The 18,904-nt window shown below is 38.6% G+C and overlaps 1 protein-coding gene across 1 annotated transcript in view; it reads left to right on the top strand.

Annotated features, from left to right (window-relative positions):
- Nucleotides 1-18,904, top strand: part of LOC129578496 (lachesin) — a 69,169-nt gene that overhangs the window by 30,327 nt on the left and 19,938 nt on the right. The window contains exons 3-4 of the mRNA XM_055467189.1: nucleotides 323-363; nucleotides 440-505. Of these exons, the coding sequence (XP_055323164.1) occupies nucleotides 323-363; nucleotides 440-505 (107 nt within the window). The remainder of the gene's footprint in view (nucleotides 1-322; nucleotides 364-439; nucleotides 506-18,904) is intronic.

Genomic DNA, 18,904 nt, shown 5'->3' with positions numbered 1-18,904 from the left:
ATGTAGTAAGTGTAACAACATACCGATGTTACACTTTAAAAAAATCTTTTTTGTTGTTACACTTTGAAAAAATTCGATTGTGCTGTTTCATTTCAATAAATTTTTTATTTTTGTTTCACTTATATGTGTTGTGAATAGAAGTTGCGTTTTCATTCTCGGACATTCAATTGAACTAAGTTAAAAAGCAGTCGCCACCCTCGATATAATATAATAATGATGTTTTTTTCTCTCTCTCTCTCTCTCTCTCTCTCTTTCTACCCTTCCGTTTTCTTTTCTTTCTCTCTGTTTTTCTTTGTCTATTTTTGTTTTTTTCGTTATGCAGTTATGATGGATGAGCCTCGCTTTGCGCAACCGATTCCAAATGTAAGTTATGAGCTTGCCGTTAGCGCTGTGTGAACTTTCATTGATCGATTGTGAATTCTGGTTCTATTTTGTTCAGGTTACAGTTGCCGTTGGGAGGGATGCAAATTTACCCTGCGTTGTTGAACATCTGGGAGCATATAAGGTAAATATTGTTGAACACTGCATAGCGTTGCTGTCCTTTCACCAACAACAGAATGAATAAAAAAAATTGCAACTTTTAATGAACAAAAATGGAAATAATGCAATAAAAAAAATGCTTGAAACTCTCTCTCAGCTGAGTGAGTTAGTGTTTGGGCGACGTTCGTTTTGGATCATTTCATCGAAAATCGGCGAACGCTTGCAAATGGTTGTGTGCTTGCCTGTGTAATCTTTCGAATTGTTTTTTTCTTCCGGTGTTTGTTTTTTCGTTTTGTTTCTAGGGCAAATTTAGAAGCAATTCGGTTTAACGAATTTTAAAGTCAAAATCGAGAGTGCGCGTGCTGCATACACAGACACACACACACAAGCAGCAAAAATGAATGTTGCAAGCGAATCTTAATGACGGAATAAATATCTTTTAAATTGCAAAACAAAAATCACAGTTGAATTAATCTACATAAAAGCATATTGTGTTGCCTTGCAAATACACTCATCGGGGTTTCGAAGCGAGAAGGGGGCTTTTATTCATTAATTTGGCTTTTATGAGCTATTTTGGAACACAGATTTCCACAGTAAAAAGCCCGTTTGTAAAAGGGAATAATTGAAAATGACATAAAACATGGACGGCGACTGCATTTGTTGTAAATGCAAATCGGTCTGGTTTGCCGTTCGAAACATTGTTCGGACATAAAGGAATGCAATTTTGTTACTATTTTGGTATCTTGTGCACATATTGTGCATTTTGATACTTTTGACGGCAAATGCCAGATAGAGTTACATCTTGAATGCACAACAATTTTCTTTGTATTTTTTTCATCTTCATTTTGGAATTTTCAAAGAACCAGACGGTCTGTAATTTGTAATTCACCAGAATCTGAACCCAAAAACACCAAATCGACTCGATGCATGTGCTGGGTGGGTGGATGATATATCAATATTATGCAACCAAATAGCCTGGATGTATATTAATTTCATAAATACGGGGAGCGTGATTTGTTCGTTAATTTCGAAATGGCATTGTACAACTGTCTCGTTGTTATCACAGCTGGCAATATGAATTGAAACGATGCCATAATATATATTTCGAATTTTTCAAAGCATAATTCCGTAACGACTGAAGTTTTATTCGCGTATCACATTCCTGATGAGTGCAAAAGGGAGAGAGAGAGAGAAAGAGAGAATAAATTTCGAGAGTTGAAAGGAGCATCTGAACAGAGATAAGAAACGATGAACCGTAATTCATTTAACAAATAAACAATTCACATGCAGTGGATACATAAATTTACTGATTCAAATTAATTGAATTGGAATGTAATTAACGCTAAGTGGATGAAAGGTAAAAACATTGGCAATGACGACGATTAAGGTATCAAGATGGTTTACGAGAGCAGCGGCAGTGGCAGCGGCGACCAGATGATGATGAAGTTTAAAATAATAAGTACCTCGAGCACGCCTGAGCTGATGGCCATTGGAAACGTGGCGCAACATCGTCCAAGACGGAAGTGTGTTCATTCCGTACGCATTACAGCATCTGCATTTGACCAAACTTACGACGAAAACAATATAAATAATGATGATCAAATTGTGAAACGAAACTGTCATTTCCAGTTGCGCGCGGTGCACAAAATGAAAGCGCTTCCTATTAGTTATGTCTCTCCATAGCCGTTGTGTGTTGCGCGTCTCTCTTTTGCCTCTACCTCTCTCTATCTCCGTCTTGCTGGTCCCATTCCGTGGGCCCGACAACATATTCACAGTTAATTCAAATAGAATTATACGTACTTACAGAAAGTCATTGCCGATGCCTTGTTTTTCATTAAATATATTTTATTCATTCGTTCGCTTTTCACGTTGTTGGCGGCGAAGCGCGTGCTTCAGTTTGTGTACGGCCGTACGTTGTGCGTGACTGGTTCGAGTGTGAGCGAACGAGCGAGCGCACTCTTGCCTCTATTCCCTGCACTGTGCTCCTTTGTGTGTCACTTGCTTCGCTTGTCGCTTAATGTCGACGAACACAAGTACAGACGCAATCAAGCACTTTGGCTCATTGTCAAGCCTTTTTCACATTCATTTCCACGGAATAATTAATGTATACTCCTTGTTTGAATGTATTTTTAAATTTCATCCTCGTTCGCAGCCAAGTGACACAACAACTAAACGATTGCTCAAAATGCTCAAATGCTCATTGTCTCATCTCATCTCGGTCGTTCTCAACCCTCCGCTCCCGCTCTCCCACCGTCTCTATGTCTTCCATTCTTTTCATTATTGTTAATTCATAGCGAATTCATTTTTCGTTTGTTTCATTGCGTATTATTATTCTTATTATCATTTATTATTTTCTGTTTCTTTGCCTTTTATCTTTGTGTCATTTGGGCTGGAGTGAGCGAATGAATGAATATGTGCGTGTGTTTGTGTTTAAGATCTGCATCATTTCATCCATCTGACATAAACAATGTGAACGATGTTAACAGGCCAAAACAAGTGTCATCCAAGAAAATGCGACGAGCATCCACACTCACTCAAACACATACTTGGCCTTCATCAATTCAGAAGAGGAAAAAAAGCCACGCACACAATGCCAAACAAAGAACAACGAAACAATGGAAATTGCTATTTTTAATCACTTCAATTTCCAAATCAAGTTACTTTGTAAAGTGAGCGCTTCTCCGTTTCACCGTGAGAATACGACCGCACACTCGGCAATGAGATGCAATAAAATTTACATAAAATATTGAGCCCAATAAATTAAAATTATTCAATAAATAAGTATGTCGCTTCGTTTGTGTATCGTGTTTATATTTGCATATATGCATTGGATGAATTCGTAAGCAGATTTCATAGTCCGTATTTATCGATGGAATCGTGGCAACGGATTACATTTCGTATGGCACCTATAATGCCAATTTATGACCATTTGGCACACTATTTGAGCGCGACGAGAGGGGCGAGAGAAAGGTGAGGAAAAAAAACAAATGTGAATTGTGCGAATAAAGGTCATTCGACCGACACCACCACAACCATTTTCCCATCCGTAGATTTGTGTTATGTTAACCATCTTACAATGAGTGTACTCGTAACCCATCTTCGAAAATATGCCAAAATAAACGATAAACAGCTTCTTCTTCTGCTTTCAGTGAAGCAATTTTGGTCCGCATAATTCGTTGTTTTGGTAAACATATTGTAAGTGTTGCCACTTTATCATCCTAAGCAAACCATTTCGAGAGATCGACAATGCCGATTTTGTTGTTGTTATTTTCTTTTTCACCGGCCTCGCTTTTCACTCGTTGAGAATAAAGTGAAGCTATTTGGTTTTCGGTGCTCAATTTGCGAAAGGTTTTTCCCGAAAATTTAATCAGACGAATTGAATGCTTTCGATGGAGTCATCAATAGTGATGGAAGCGGCTGCGGTGGTAGTAGTTCGCATACACATAAAATCCCAAGTAAACGAAAAATCACATCAAATCAATGCATCCACAACGCAAACAAAGGCTATAAAACATGCAAGAGTAAATAAGAAATTCGTTTGCAGTCAATCGATCAACAGCGGTGGCGGCGACGGCAATGGTGTGTTTGGTACACACATCCATATGTGTGCACTAGGCCGTTTCTCCATGTTGAAAAGTCGAAACCAACATACACATTCTGAATCGGTAGAGCCTGTAGATTTCAAAAATATAATTTTTGTGTTAAAAAATTTTGTTCCTTGCGAGCAAAATTGCGAATTAATAAATAAATGAATTTGAAAGGTTTTATCAAAAAACCATACAATACGTTTCATCACAGTAAAGTTCGAATGTTTTGCAATGGATAATTTAAAAAAAAATTCTTATAAAATTCATACAAAATTATATATTTGAAATCTACAGGCTCTACCGATTCAGAATGTGTATGTTGGTTTTGACTTTTCAACATAGAGAAACGGCCCAGTGTGCACATACAGATTCAAATTAGTTATTTAACACAATCACGGCAAAAGGAATAGAAACCATGAAATCGGAATATAATAAAAAAAAAACAGCGAAAGAGGCAGAGAGAGTGAGAGCGAACGCTCTGCTATGTGGAACAATCACAATGCCGAAAAACCAACAAATATTCTCTCCTATTATTATCAGATGTACTAAACGGAAGCGGTTTTTCGGTGAAAGCCAAAATTCGCGAAAAGGCTACAAGTAGAGGCGGCAGCGACGGCGGAAAATCGAATAATAAATCAGGATGATACTTTTGTGTATGCTCCCTTCAAATGGGGTGTTGAGAATGTGATTAAAGGCATTTTTTTTCTCATTCATCCACTCGCAACCCACACCCTTCTCTCGGCGCGTTCGTTTCGCATATAAAAACAGTGCGATTGTTGTTGGCACACATAAACCTGAGCAACGGCGACGGATTCATCGATGGGCGTTTTGTGTTTGTGAATGTCGATTTGCTCACTTTTGGCTCTTCAATTTTCAACAGGTACGCGAGACCGTATCATATCGATTATGGGCCATCGTTTCAACTGTTAAATTACATTCCACGATTTCTTGGGCACATTCCTTCTATGAATCGTTTACTTATTTTTTTCTGCTCTCTTTCTCTCTCTCTCTCTCTCACCCACTTTTCTTCCTTCTTTTCGTTTCGTTCGCTATATGGCATAAACAAACTTGAACGCGTTCTCTTGCAGGTGAATGCCTCTAGCCCATTCAGCCATAAAGAATATGTCGTTTGCTTGAGTAAAATCGACAATAGGTGCAACTGAATGGCGTGTTATTCAGCGTTACTAATGAAATCGTAACAATATATATATATGAGCCGGTGGTGGTTGGCTTGTGTGCTTTCGAAGAAGTTTGGTATTTCAATCGACGGACTATTTTCCTGTTGGTTTGGCTTGTTGGCATCCAATAGTCGTAATCGAGCCATTCAATAGACCTGATAACAGAATGGATTTTCAAAAAAGAAATCACTCCATTCGGCACTCGCTAAATGGAAGGAAGGAATGAATTAATCACATTCTCACATATTATATGAATGGAGTTAGACGCTGCTGCATTCAAAGCACGCCGACGGTGGTGGAGTAAGCATGCCAAAAGAACGCGGTGCTGAGAAGGGGAAAGGCGAGTGAGTGAGTGAGTGAGCGAGAGAGATGAACAACGGAATGCGAATAATATGATTTTAGTATTGTGCCGTTAATCTAATCATCAACCACATTGGAACTAAGCACTAGCACGAGATAATGTGTTCGCACCCATTGAATATATGCGTTGTAACATGCAGCGAATAGTAAATACATGCGAAAATACCACTGCAGACCAAAAGCGAATTTCCACCGCCGCCGCCACCGCCATCGCAGCCATTGTCATCATCAACACACACCATCGCAACATCACACCATCGCCACCATTATCATTGGCTTTATTATGTGTCTAATACGAGCAAATTTTTGCCTTTACGCCTTCAATTAAGAAATTGATTTTCTATTTATCCATTTAATGGTAATTATGCACGCGATATTTATAGATACACACATTCTTGGCGGCTCTTTTCTTTCTTTCCTTCTCTCTCTCTCACTCTCTGTCTACCTCGCTCATGTTCGGAGTGAAACGAATTAAAGGAAGTGCAGAAAAGTAACTTGCGAAATTGGGATGCTACAGCAGCGGTGTTCGGCAACGATAGAGCGTAGGCAATGTGTATGTATGTGTGTGTTTTATTGACTTTTGTTTCCATTTCGTTCGCAACACGGCCAAAAGAAATCTATAGGTATGATGTGCTGAGCGCGCTTTTAATTCGATTCGTTTTTACAACGCAATCGAATCGAAATGGTGAATAGAGTTGTGAGCGTCGTCGATAGCAGTTGAACTGGATGAAAATGGCATTGAATTCTACTTCCGCGCCTGTGTTGTTACGATACAGTTTAAGATTAAAAGAGAGAGAAAAACAGAGACCATAACAAACAGTTCAGCGCACTTTCTCTCAATCCCTCACCCTTTTTCGTTTTGAAAAATGCATCCTTCGAATATTCTAGCGTTGCAAGATATCGACGAGTACAAAACTTTTCATTCCCACTTGTAGTTCACGAACAATATTTGGAGCCGTAGTTTGAGTTGGCTTTTAAGTTGAGTACGGTATTTATATTTCACACACCAAGTGGTTCTCAAGGAAACAAAAGAGTGCATATTTTGAACTGTTCTGTGTACTGAATACATTATAAAGTGTGCCACACTCCATCTGACTCTCTCTTTCTCTCTTTCTCTCTCTCTCTCTCTCTCTCTCTCTCTCTCTCTCTCAGTCGATAACTCACTCGGTTACCTCGCCTGCTCAGCGGCCCACACACATCCACATACACATGGGTTAACGGATTTCATAATTAATTGTGTGCACTGCACATTGCACACGTATTGTAACTGTGGTTTAGTAATTATCATGGGTATGTGCACAGAAATGATTGTGCTGAATGGCATTCTAACAGCCAAATCAACAATAGACGTTAAATATTTAGTGGGAATTTTGTTCCATTCAATATTTTCATCGGTGCACAAAGCGCAGTTTTTTTTGTGTCTCGATTCATCGTCGTTGTTGTTGCCATCTCTTCGGCGCTTTTGTTTGTCAAAAGCCACTCGTTCACTGTTATTCTTGGGATTGCATTGAATTGTTTGTGCAAAGAAAGACTGAAGAATCAAATGAAATGGAAACATCTGTGAAGTTGTTGTTGTTGCTATATCTCCTATGATATATTTTGGTGATGATGACATGACAACGATGTCGCTATTGCTGCTTTCATCGTGGCCTATCCAATTTCGAAATGATTTTTTTACGCGAACCATTTATGAAAAAAAACAGATTACAATTGCTTCATCCGCTCAAGCACCGCCACAATCAATGAATATACATAAAACTTTTAAAAACAATTTTAATTCTCCGGGCTTTTTTTTGCGTGTGTGTGTAAGGGAGAGTCGTCTAAGATGGGCCACACATTGATTGACCGCTATAAAAGTCTTAAATGTGGATATTGTTTGAGACTTATATATACCGTTGGAAAGAGGACCTCAAAAGGAAAGTTTTTGCCTAAGATTGTCATTCGTTTGCATTGCAAAAAAGAATTTTATCGCACATTTTCCGAACACCTTGAAAATTGACAAAAAAAAAATTGTCGTCTAAGATGGGCCACCCCACAAAATTTGAAAAATAAGAGAAATAATGAAATGTTAACACCATATTTCGAAAGATTTGTCAATTTTTATTCATTTATGTGCTTACAGCGATGTACTTTCCGCGTTTTTAATAAGCTGACGTCTACGACGATTTTATGAAGGTCTTGGTGTAGCTGGTCGCAATGGGCTAACATCAGGCAAAAAATACCATAGAATCACTTTAAAACGCTATGCGATTGCTTAAAACACGATTTTCAAACATAACAATAGAGTTTGAGCGGATAACAAAGAAAAATATTGGGTGGCCCATCTTAACCAAAACACGCCATTTTTTCATGACGACAAATTTTTTTTCCATGATGAAATAACACCAAAATTATCTTTGTACACTGAAAATATGTACTTTTTACAACACGTTTGATATATTCACTTTCGAAAATTGTCAAAAAAATTCACACCGTGCTTGTCGACAAAATGCACTAAAAATGATTTTTCACAAAATTTTGAAACGAACATGTTTTATCATACATAGAGTATCTCTTTACTCCTCTGAGCACTACCAAAACATAGCTACCGATGGTGCATTAACATGTTGCTGATCAGTTTGCGGTTAATATGGCTTCTGCCAAAATTTTCGAGGGTGGCCCGTCTTACCCGATGGCCCATCTTAGACGACTCCCCCTTATACGTCGCGCGGGTGTCGCTCAGATGATATAAAAAATGCCGCCACGATTAAGAGCAAAAAAAAATTGTTCAATTTGTAGCAATTTATTCTTTTTTTTTCCATTGCCGACAAATGCATTATAAACTTTAAAAATCATATCTATTAAAAAGTCACAAAAATGAAAAGAAAATTACTGTCAACGTTATTCATTTTCCAGAAAAAAGAAAAAAATTAATAGCTTGAATTTATTCGCGCTCAAAGAAACCCAAAAGAGGGAAAATGCTCAAAGAGGCGCACACAAGAAAAAAGTGACTGGAATGGAATAGCGAAGGCATGCACAAAAAACAAACCGAGAATGAAACGCATCACTCAACGTATCAAAGTATCCATTCATTTAAAAAAGGTCTTGGCAGACAACGATAGTGCGAATCATGATGAATTATGAAATAGATGCAATTAAAGTAAACATGGTTCGTTTTTTTTTCATCCCAAGCAAATTTGTGGATGAAGCACTATCGAGCCAACACAGAAGACAGAATTATATATCTGTGGAATTTTTCTCGTTTTTAAATTTCCGTTTCTGTTTATTTTTTTTTTCTCACTGCCTTTCAAGTGCATGAGGCAAAACGGCACGAGAATCCAATAGAGAGATGAGTCGTCGTGTTTTTCCCCACATCTCGGCTAATAAATGTTAATGCTGAATACACACGTACAAAATATACACAAATGTCCCAATTCAAATTAAAACAAACAAGAGTCATCATGCAATGGATGAAGCAATGCTCTAACTGCTCCGAAGCATGAAGGGATAATTCTTTTTTACAATTTTTTTCCAGCCTTCTGCCGGTCGGTCTCTTTGTGTGCACGGGCAGGACTGAAGTGAATGAAAAAAATAAAAATCCAATGGTGTATCTTTAGTACCAACAACAGAAAAAAAATGCTTAACGAACATCAATCATTAAAATTCGAGACTTACATCTCGCTTTTCGCAAACCTAATGTCAATTGAGGAGCATCCTTCACTACTGAATCGATATCATTGAAATGCTATCCATTATGTGAAAGCTTTTTTTTGCTTCTTGCTTTCTAATCAATAATCCGCTTATTAAATTCTAAAAAAAAACAATTCTTCACGCCTGCGGCCATCTCATCGGGCAAATATTTGTTTGAAATAGTGATTTTCCGGCTAATGTGAATATGATTACGATGAATCGAATCGCTGCATCACCACAAACTGAGAAAAAGAATAAAACCATTGGATATCTCTCACCTCGCCATTTCGAACAGTAAACATTTCTCAAATCAGTTTCACCGCCAAAGAAGTTGAAGAAAATGGACGAAAAAGTAAGAAAAAATCGGAGCGAAAAAAGCAGCTATGAAACAATTTGTTTGGATTGGTTTTATCATCTCTGTTCCACGTATGTTCGTTCCCAATCGTCTCTGGAGCTTGGTGCTTCTCTTTTCGGAATTCGTGTGTATGTGCTCATATATACATCAAAACGATAACCGATTACATTTTCAGACGTTCACCACATTTTTTATTTCGGTCGTTTGTATGTGCTTGCGCGTATGTGTATCTCATCCTCTTTCTCTCGGTCCCTGTGTGTATTCTTTCGCGTTAATAGATAATCGGTGGCTCTGTTTTCATGTGCTCTGCGACGAGAGAGAGAGAGAGAGAGAGAGAGAGAGAGAGAGAGAGAGAACATGAACGCATCTAGCCAAATGCTACACGATATTTTTCCCCTTTCCCATTCACTGTGATCCTATACTCGGGCGATGGCAAGCATGCATACGGAGTTCAAAAACGAAATTATTCGTATCACGTACGAAATTCGCAAAATATATATACAAAAAAACTACATTTCACAACTTCAAACGAAATGAATAAAAAAATTTAACTCTTAGAATCGAGCAGCACCAACAAAATAGTCATAATAACAGTAATAATTCCATGGCAAAAAAAGAGTATATATGTATATCTTTACTCATTCAATAATTTGTAAGCATTTTTTATCGATTGCACTATGGAAGGTACTATAGAAAATTGTTCATCTGCGAAAAAGCTTTATTCAATGCGATTTCAATGCTCAAGACGAAACAGACATGGAGAGAAATCGGAGATGCTGCATTTCAAACTTTATGCCGTTGAACTCGACCTTAAGAAAATCTCATTCGAGCCATTTTTCTCGCATTTTACAACTCCGTCACCTTTCGTTTTACTTTACAATCGAAAATGTTTTTTTGATCGCGCGCGCGCTCCAACACTCATACACAATCGAATTCATTTTTCCTGCATACGAACATTGGCAACAACATCGAAAGCATGCCCAATTTCAAACCAAGAAATTTTGTGTTGCTCTCCATGTGTCGAAGAAAGAAAAGTCCGCGTTACTTCAAACAATCCGATTGAAAAATCAAGAACAAACCATTTTTCTTCTACCGGTCGTCGTCGTCGTTGCTGTTCCCTTCCTCTCCGAGTGGAATTCAAAGTGTTTGGTGTCATGGTTTGGGTTTGTTTTATGGCAATTGATAGCGATTCGGGTGCACACAACGTATTTGCACATCCGCACAAACATATAATATGAATATGCTATGAGTAATAATGTTGTTTTCGCACACAGCTCTTCAAATTCGATTGCGACCGATGCACCACTGTGATGAGCATCAGCGTACGAGCTACATTGTTTCGCGTCCTCTTCCGCGCCAAAAACGAAAATATTATTCATAATATATGAATATAATGTGTTTCCACTGCCACATACAATAAATGCACTGCGCGTTTTCCTTTTCCATATTCACTTAGACTCGAAGTGCTGTTCGGTTGCTGCTGTCGACAAAAACGACGACGACGATCGGCATCGGTGAATTCAACGGCAAATGCCGTACAACCAGCACAGTATGACTGGGCCAAATGAAATTTTTTTCAACCGATTACCATGCAAAGTGTGTACTGTACACACATTGACGTAGACTGACTGTATGATATGGAGGACAAAGTATATTTTATATGCATATCTCAAGATATGAACGACAAAGTAATGTGCTTTATATGTGAGAGGTGCGTTGCCGATGCCGATCCGGCCGACTTTTACAACAACAGGAGCAGCTTCACAACGAAGAAACAAAAAAGAGAAGATGAAGAGAGTGCAGAATATTTTTTTCATCTCGCATTTGCCATTTCCACGTCCACTATTTATTTTATTTCGAAATGGCAAGCGCATCTGTGACAAATTGCGATTTGACCTACTTGTCTGATGATCTCTTAGATTCGAATTTTATTTCATTTTTTTTTTTGCTGTGTTGTTTTTGTAAATATTTTTTTGAACTGTATTTCAATTTCACGGGCACACTTTTTGCATTCGCATCGTTTGTTAAATTCGAAAAAGTTTCATCATTCAGATGGGTAACATCTGAATTACCGCCATTATCCAAGTTCTCACAGTGTGTGCAGCAGCAGCAGCAGCAGCAGCATCAGCATTCAAAATGTGCAAGCTTGGTTTCAAAAGTGGCCACCATCAAATGCTTCCATCGGCAGATTAGTTCAATTCAATGCTCGATTTAACCTGATCTTTTTTAGATGATTTAACATAATCTGTTTCTTGGCATAGTTTATGCCGCAAAACAACTTTTGCTCAGTTTACCGATAGTCACACATTGGAACTGTCGAAGCATTTGTGTTGTGCTCGGTCGTTTGTTCCTTCTTTTCTCATTTATTTTGCTTCACTGTGAAAGCAGTAAAATGTACCATCGTCGCAATTTTTTATGGGGTTGTTATTTTTATTATCGTCGGATTTTTGTTTCTAGCATTTGGGTCTAAGTGGACTGGGAGAGTGAGAGAGAGAGAAAACACAGTGAAAAAAATTTGCACGGAATTAATCGGCTTGTTAATTTTTAATAGGCTTTAATTTGCATCAATTTTCAGGCTTTGAAAAAATATTACGTTAACATCAATAAACACTTATTCATATCCGGAAAAATGGTTGTCGAGGTTACCCTTGCCATCCATCGAATCGAACGTTCACAATTCACACTGTGTGTATGTGTGCGTGTGCGGTGTTTTCTTTATGCGATTTCCATTGAATTAGGGGGCTGTCGAAACATGACCAGTGAGAATTCAAACAGTACACACAACACGGCGCTCACAATTCTTCCCATCGTCATCGTGCCCTTTGATGCGACAAATACACTGAGTTGTCGAAGATAGAGAAAGAGAATGACTTTCAGAATATGCACATTGTTCATTTAACGGGCTGAATGTCGTAGCTAGGCAAAGCCTTTGTACCGCATTTGTATTGTGTACGTTTACAAAATAAATAAATAAATAACTTGTCGCGAACATGTTCAATGTAAAGTAAGTAAAATCCAGCATACGATATGACGGTGACACATGCAGATATCAACTGGAATTCTCAACGTTCACAACAATATACGATGACTGAACAAATCATACCGCCACATACAATAATATGTGTTTGGTACATAAAGTCTGTGTCAATGGCATTTGTGTTGTAACACAAATAAATACAGAAAAGGGAGAGCGCAGGAGAGCGAACGAATGCATGTCATTTCATAGAATGGGCAATATGCGAATAGAAATGCGCGCGAGAGAACGAGTGGTAACATCATCATACTCCAGTATAAGATAATCTCAGTGTATTATGTAAATCTCAGAACCGAGAGCAATCCTCTTCGTTCGTTCGTTCGTTCATATACGTTTTTTTCGGGCATCGGATACGGATCCAACACACACACACACACACACACATATATATATACACAGACTCACGGATAAGTGTGTATAAAATTGTATATCCATATGGTTCGTAATATATGCATGTATTATGTGAAAACGTATAAGCAGCTTGTGCATGTGAATGAGGCATTCATTCCCTACACATATAGAGGAACGACGCGCATTGCAGTGTTGTTAACCGAAATGCAATCTCGATGTGCATTGGTTTTAATGTTTGTGCACATGGTTTCGCTGTTCATTTATTTATTCACAATGCGCCCGCATGAATCTTGTACTTTGGGGTACACTGTATAAGTGTGTATATTCCTTTATCAACCGACACCTGTGACATAGCACGACCCATCCATATCCATATCCATATCATACGCTCAATTCCGTCAATTTTTCATGGTTCTTTGTTTTTGTGCATTTTGGTTGTTCGTTTCGTCTTTTGTGTCAGTGCCTCCAGTTAGTTTTTTGTTCTCTCTCTCTCCTATTTCTTTGCTTTCTTTTTCCGTGTCTCCACCGCAAAAAAAAAGACGAACATAAAATGCCAACGTAATGCTCACTGTCTTTTTTGCCGGTGCGCGCTCTCTCACTTCAATTCCAACGATAATAGATAAAGGAAGCAACGCAACAGCAGGCAGACACGACAGCTTGACGAAGGAGCACACCGTTTCGGCCGCTGTCAAATAAACAAAGAGAACAGCGTGCAGATAGCGTAAACAACATATTTGACGGTTGAAAAAAAAGCTCCCTATGAAGGGAAACGTGTGTTTCAACGTCAGAGTTCTTTCACTCTCTCTTTTTCATTCCATTCAAATGATATGTACTGGAAAAACTGCAGTTTTATTCATAACCAACCCACGGATGACCAACAAAAGAACGATGACCACATTTCGCAGTCGATGATTTGTCTAATTACGTATGCACGAAACCACAATAACAATGCCGAACTTTCAAGCCAGATAGGAGAAAAAAGCTCCACATGAACAAATCTTTTGAATTTTGCTCAAGCTTTCGTTCAATTCAATATCAACCAAGAAAAATTCAACATCAATGAGAAAATGGGAGATCTAGCGTGAAAAATCCATTTTAAATGAAATTCCTTGAAGCGGATCGATTACGTTGTGAGACGTCAACGAAATGTTTCTCCTGCAGAAAGAATCACGAGATCATTATCGCCATAATCGAAAACGAAGAGAAAACCCATGCACTTGGAAATCGTCTTAATGAAGAAGAATTTATTCGAAATTGTTTCAACATTCCATATTACTTTCGTTTTCAACTCAAAGTTGGCACAGTCGATGTGCCGGGAAGAGTGATTCGAATAAGCGGGTGAACGAACAAAGGAGAAAAAAACTCGAGGCAATCATCTGCCTCAATAATATATATATATATGTGCAAAGAGAAAGTTCCCTTTTCTTGTTTTGCCAGGAAATGGGATGAATGTTGAATGAAAGTCAAAAATGATGCCAACGAAAATCAAGTGTGAGAAAGTATGAGCGTGAGCCAAACCAAGGAATTTCCATATGATGTTTATACATTGTGAGAACAGATCCTCAAATTCCCCGTCAACGTCTCTCGATTTACGAGAGACGAGCGAAAGAAGGAAAAAATATCAACACCAACAACAACAGCACAGCCAAGGAAGGGAGAAAAAATTTATATAAATAAACACAAACCAAAAACAAAACGGAGAACGTTAAAAGTGCCTCCTTATTACCATAATCTTGAAGCACATATCGTGTCAAGTAATTTGATTTTATGCGTATTTTCACTCCTCACTCTCATTAAAATATTTTTGCAATCTTCTCTTTGGCGTGTATCGTGCACGAGAGCTGGTTAACCGCCACAATTATGCATACGTTTGAATGTGTGTGAGAAAAAAAGCGTTTGCAACTCGCATTCGGGTGCGTTTTTTCTTTCTCCTTCTTCACTTTTTCCTCTTCTGCTGTGCCCAACTTGTTCTGTTGAATGAGGATCAGGAAAACAGCGAGCGGGAGAGACGAAAAAAAAAGAAAAACAATATGTAGAAATGAGCATACGTAACACTTTTCAACATTACTTCGTTGCGAATTTCAAGTGAAACTTAAAGCATTTGCATATGCATAGTGTACGCGTCTTGTGCTTCTCACGCCATGCGAATCGCACACAACAGCCAAATAAAAAAAGGAAGATAAAGATGAAGAAGAAAAACCAGCATGAGAAACTGAACACACACATGAATACTTTTCGCTTACATTATTAGGATAAACACAAAATATTTGATGTCTTTATACAAAACAGCTTAAATATGTTGGTCTCCGGGGATTCTTCAGCCACTTAAACCATCAACAACAACGAGAAGCAGAAGAAGGAGAAAAAAGCGCAAGAAAGAAAAATAAATAAATAAAACGACTTGTCAAAAAGGAGGGACGAACAAAGAAATTATTTGTTTGAATAGGGAAAATGAATGACGCGTTTGTGCTATGTATAAAAACTGAATGCAGGCGTAAAAAAAAATGAAATATCATTACACATACAATTCTGCTTTCCGCCAATGCCATTGCTGCTGCTTCGGCTGCGACTCACGATGCCACTGCTCAAGAGCTTATCCCATAGTCAATGTTCGTTCAGTCCCTTATTTTTCTGCATTGAAAACGCAAACAGACATAAAATGAAGCATATCATACATATGCTTTCGCATCTATCCGAATACGCATTTGGAAAAGATCATTCGGGACACTCTTGAACACTTTTGCATACGGCACAAAAATGAAAAATCTTTACCCGTAACGCGGTCTCGCCCATTCTGGCACAACAACCAGAAAGAGGACAAGAAAATAAACGAAGCAAAAGAAATCCCGCTCTGCTTCCCTCTTGCGCCATATTTCTAATGCTTTACATTTATTTTGAAACACACAATGAACACGAATATTTTTATTTAGTTGGTTATTGTCTTTTTTTTAGTTGCGTGTGCATCGTTGTGTTCCGACATATTTACGCTGATACACACTCATATACACACACACACACACACATCCACGTTCACATCGCGCGCGGATAGAGCGAATGAGAGATTCTACGTTTTGCTGGTGTGTATTTTTTTCTCTCTTCTGTTGCCATGATGAGCTAAAGTTGCTCCATTCCAGGTATATTATTCCGGGCCGGGGTTATTGTCTACATCTTAATACTTTGTGGGGACTTTGTATCTATGCAAGCATGAAATATGTATGTCTTTGCACGCACCCGTGTGTGTGAGTGACTGAATGACGTATGGGCAGCAATAAAAATATTTGTAGAATAACACATTTACCACGAACGATGTATTATGATTATGACAAACATTGAATGATAATTTTTTCTCTCTAATTCTCCCCCTCGCTCGTTCGCTCTGTCTCTTTCTCTGTCTCTCCCGTTCAAAAAAAATGTTTCCGCATGAGAGTGAATGTGAGTATTCCATACCATACTGAAAACGATGGTCGACGGTGCAAGAGAGGCAAGTGGCGCCAGTAAGCGTATGAGTGGGATTGGTTAAGGGTGGTGGGGGAATACAAATCATATTTTTCATCGAAAATACTTGAGCAATGTGCATTCTGCGTGGAGCAGTCATTAATAGCACTGAGAATATGTTCGTACAATAAAATGACGATCTCAAATTGCCTACTTATGAGCCGATGCGACTCAGTGCTTCAAAATGAAGTGCTGTTGTGTGTGCAGTGTAGCACATACGTGCAAGACAAAAGCGGTACGCTCAAGTTTCCATATCGATGTTGGCATTACATTAGCCATGAAAATTTGACAGTTGAAAGCATCGGCAATGGAGCAAAAATTCATCTTTTGTTTTTAAGCAATGGGATGAAGATGAAGAGCAGAAAAATGAAATGACGAAAGAAAACGAAAGAATACACACGCTGAATTTAGAACACGTCACTTGTCGCCGTAGAACTTTTGTGCATTGCGAATGTGAGCGCTTTTTTCCGATGATTCGGTCGAAAAAAAAATTATTTTATGTTTTTCATCGTCTAGTTCGGACAATTGATTTCCCATCGGTTGTGAAGCGTGACATTTTAGTTAGCTTCTCGAACTTTACTTGTGGCAGATCATTCCGAATTATTGAGTGCGAACAGAAGATCTGTGCCAGCAGAAAATTGTTGTTGCCCGCACAATTTAATTCGATTGCCTTCGAAAGTTGTTAAAGGTGACATCAAATCAAAGGAAGACGTCAAATAAAGTTACCATTTCAGAGAGAAAAAGTCAAAATAAGTGGAATATGCAAAGCGCACACACATAAAAAACCCAAAGGAAGCCGCTGCAAAAGTAACATGAACGGCGAACGTTGAAATAAAACAAAACAAAAAAACAGAGGAAAAAAACAACTTGTGTGTGTATGTGCAGTGCAACCAACAAAGTAAAACATCCGAGTTTATGGGCGAGTTTTTCTTGTGTGTTACCTTTTGCCATCAGCATAAGAATAACATCGTTATAAACAAATATGAGGTTTGAGTGTGCACTTTTTTCCCTTGCCCTTGTGATCTCTCTCTTTCTTATTCAGTCACTCTTTTCGATCCAATGGAATGCCTTCGTGTGAGGCACTCATCGTCGTTATGTCTCAATTAAAATAACATGCACATAAAAACCATAATCTCCTGTTGAGTCTTCGCGCTCTTATTTGGTATTTGGCGAGGTAACAGAACGTGAGATGGAATGCGCAAATAAGACCAAGTGTGTTTTTAAAGTATGTCATAAAAGTGGATATAAGCTGCCATGGAGCGTTTGATTGTTGTGTACAGTGTGTTTGTGTGTGTGCAAAAACAGGAGGAAGAATGACAGGGCGAGAGAGAGCAAGCAAGTAACCACCATACAAAACACGGAAAATAACCGTTCGCTCACACATTTTAACCAGATAGACACCGTCAAATCGCATCGTATGCAGATGAGCAACGAGAACGACTTCTCTTGTCGGTCTGGCTCATGAACCACGGCGAGGGCAAAAACTATTAAGCCGCGATAATGCCAGCAGCATAGATTGTATCGCCCTTGATGCTAATGGAAATAAGCCTGACATTTGGCCCTTTCTCCTTTTCTTTCGTCGAACAAACTCTTGGCATTTTCGCTGCTGCTGTTGTTCATGTTGATGTTGAAGCTTCTTCTCCCCCTCATTTGCTATCTGTGCCAGTGCTCGGTGTGTGCTGTATGCTCTTTTCATGCTCTCTGTCTCTCTCTCTCTCTCTCTCTCTCTCTCTCTCTCTCTCTCTCTCTCTTTCACTTTCTCTTGCTGTCACTAGTCCCCCTCTTCAATATTTTGCCTTGTTGTCGAACGGCTATTTTCCATCTCACATCCATCGACTTTTGCTATCTCGTCGTTCATCACACATGTTGCGATGAGATTGGATGATAACGACAGCTTCGAAGAAAAAAAAATATAGAAACGATTTTATTTAATCCACAATTTAAAGACATCACTCGTCTCGTTATTTAATCTAATCGTATGTAGTTTGGTGCTGCCATTTTGTATGCGCGTATTAGCTTACCTTCTATTTGATGGTTTTGTCTCTCTTTCGTGTTCCATCACATTAAATTTGGCACTTTTTTTCGCCACATTCTTCACTCACCACTTTGGTGTGGTGGAGCTCTGCTGGATTGGTGTTTGTGTTTTTTGATCGCTGTTGAAAATGGCATCATAACCGACCGAAAAAAGAAATCGGTATTTAGATTGATACATGTAGAGAGAAGCGCATAAAATGGAATGGGATTTACAAGAGTGGAATTATGTGGATGGCCCGATTTAAAAGGATTCCATCCACAAAGCATCGACCGAAGAGGTGTTTTGCGTGCGCACGATGTGCATCAGTTAGCATGGCGCTTTCAGTTTGTAACTGAGATATAAAAAAATGAGAGCGAGCGA

Source organism: Sitodiplosis mosellana, unplaced genomic scaffold, assembly GCF_009176505.1.
Source record: "Sitodiplosis mosellana isolate CC-2019 unplaced genomic scaffold, AAFC_SMos_1.0 Smas_scaffold_6226, whole genome shotgun sequence".
NCBI classification, from domain to species: Eukaryota; Metazoa; Arthropoda; class Insecta; order Diptera; family Cecidomyiidae; genus Sitodiplosis; species Sitodiplosis mosellana.
Note: the sequence above shows the minus strand (reverse complement) of the source record. Positions and strands in the feature narration are given on the sequence as shown.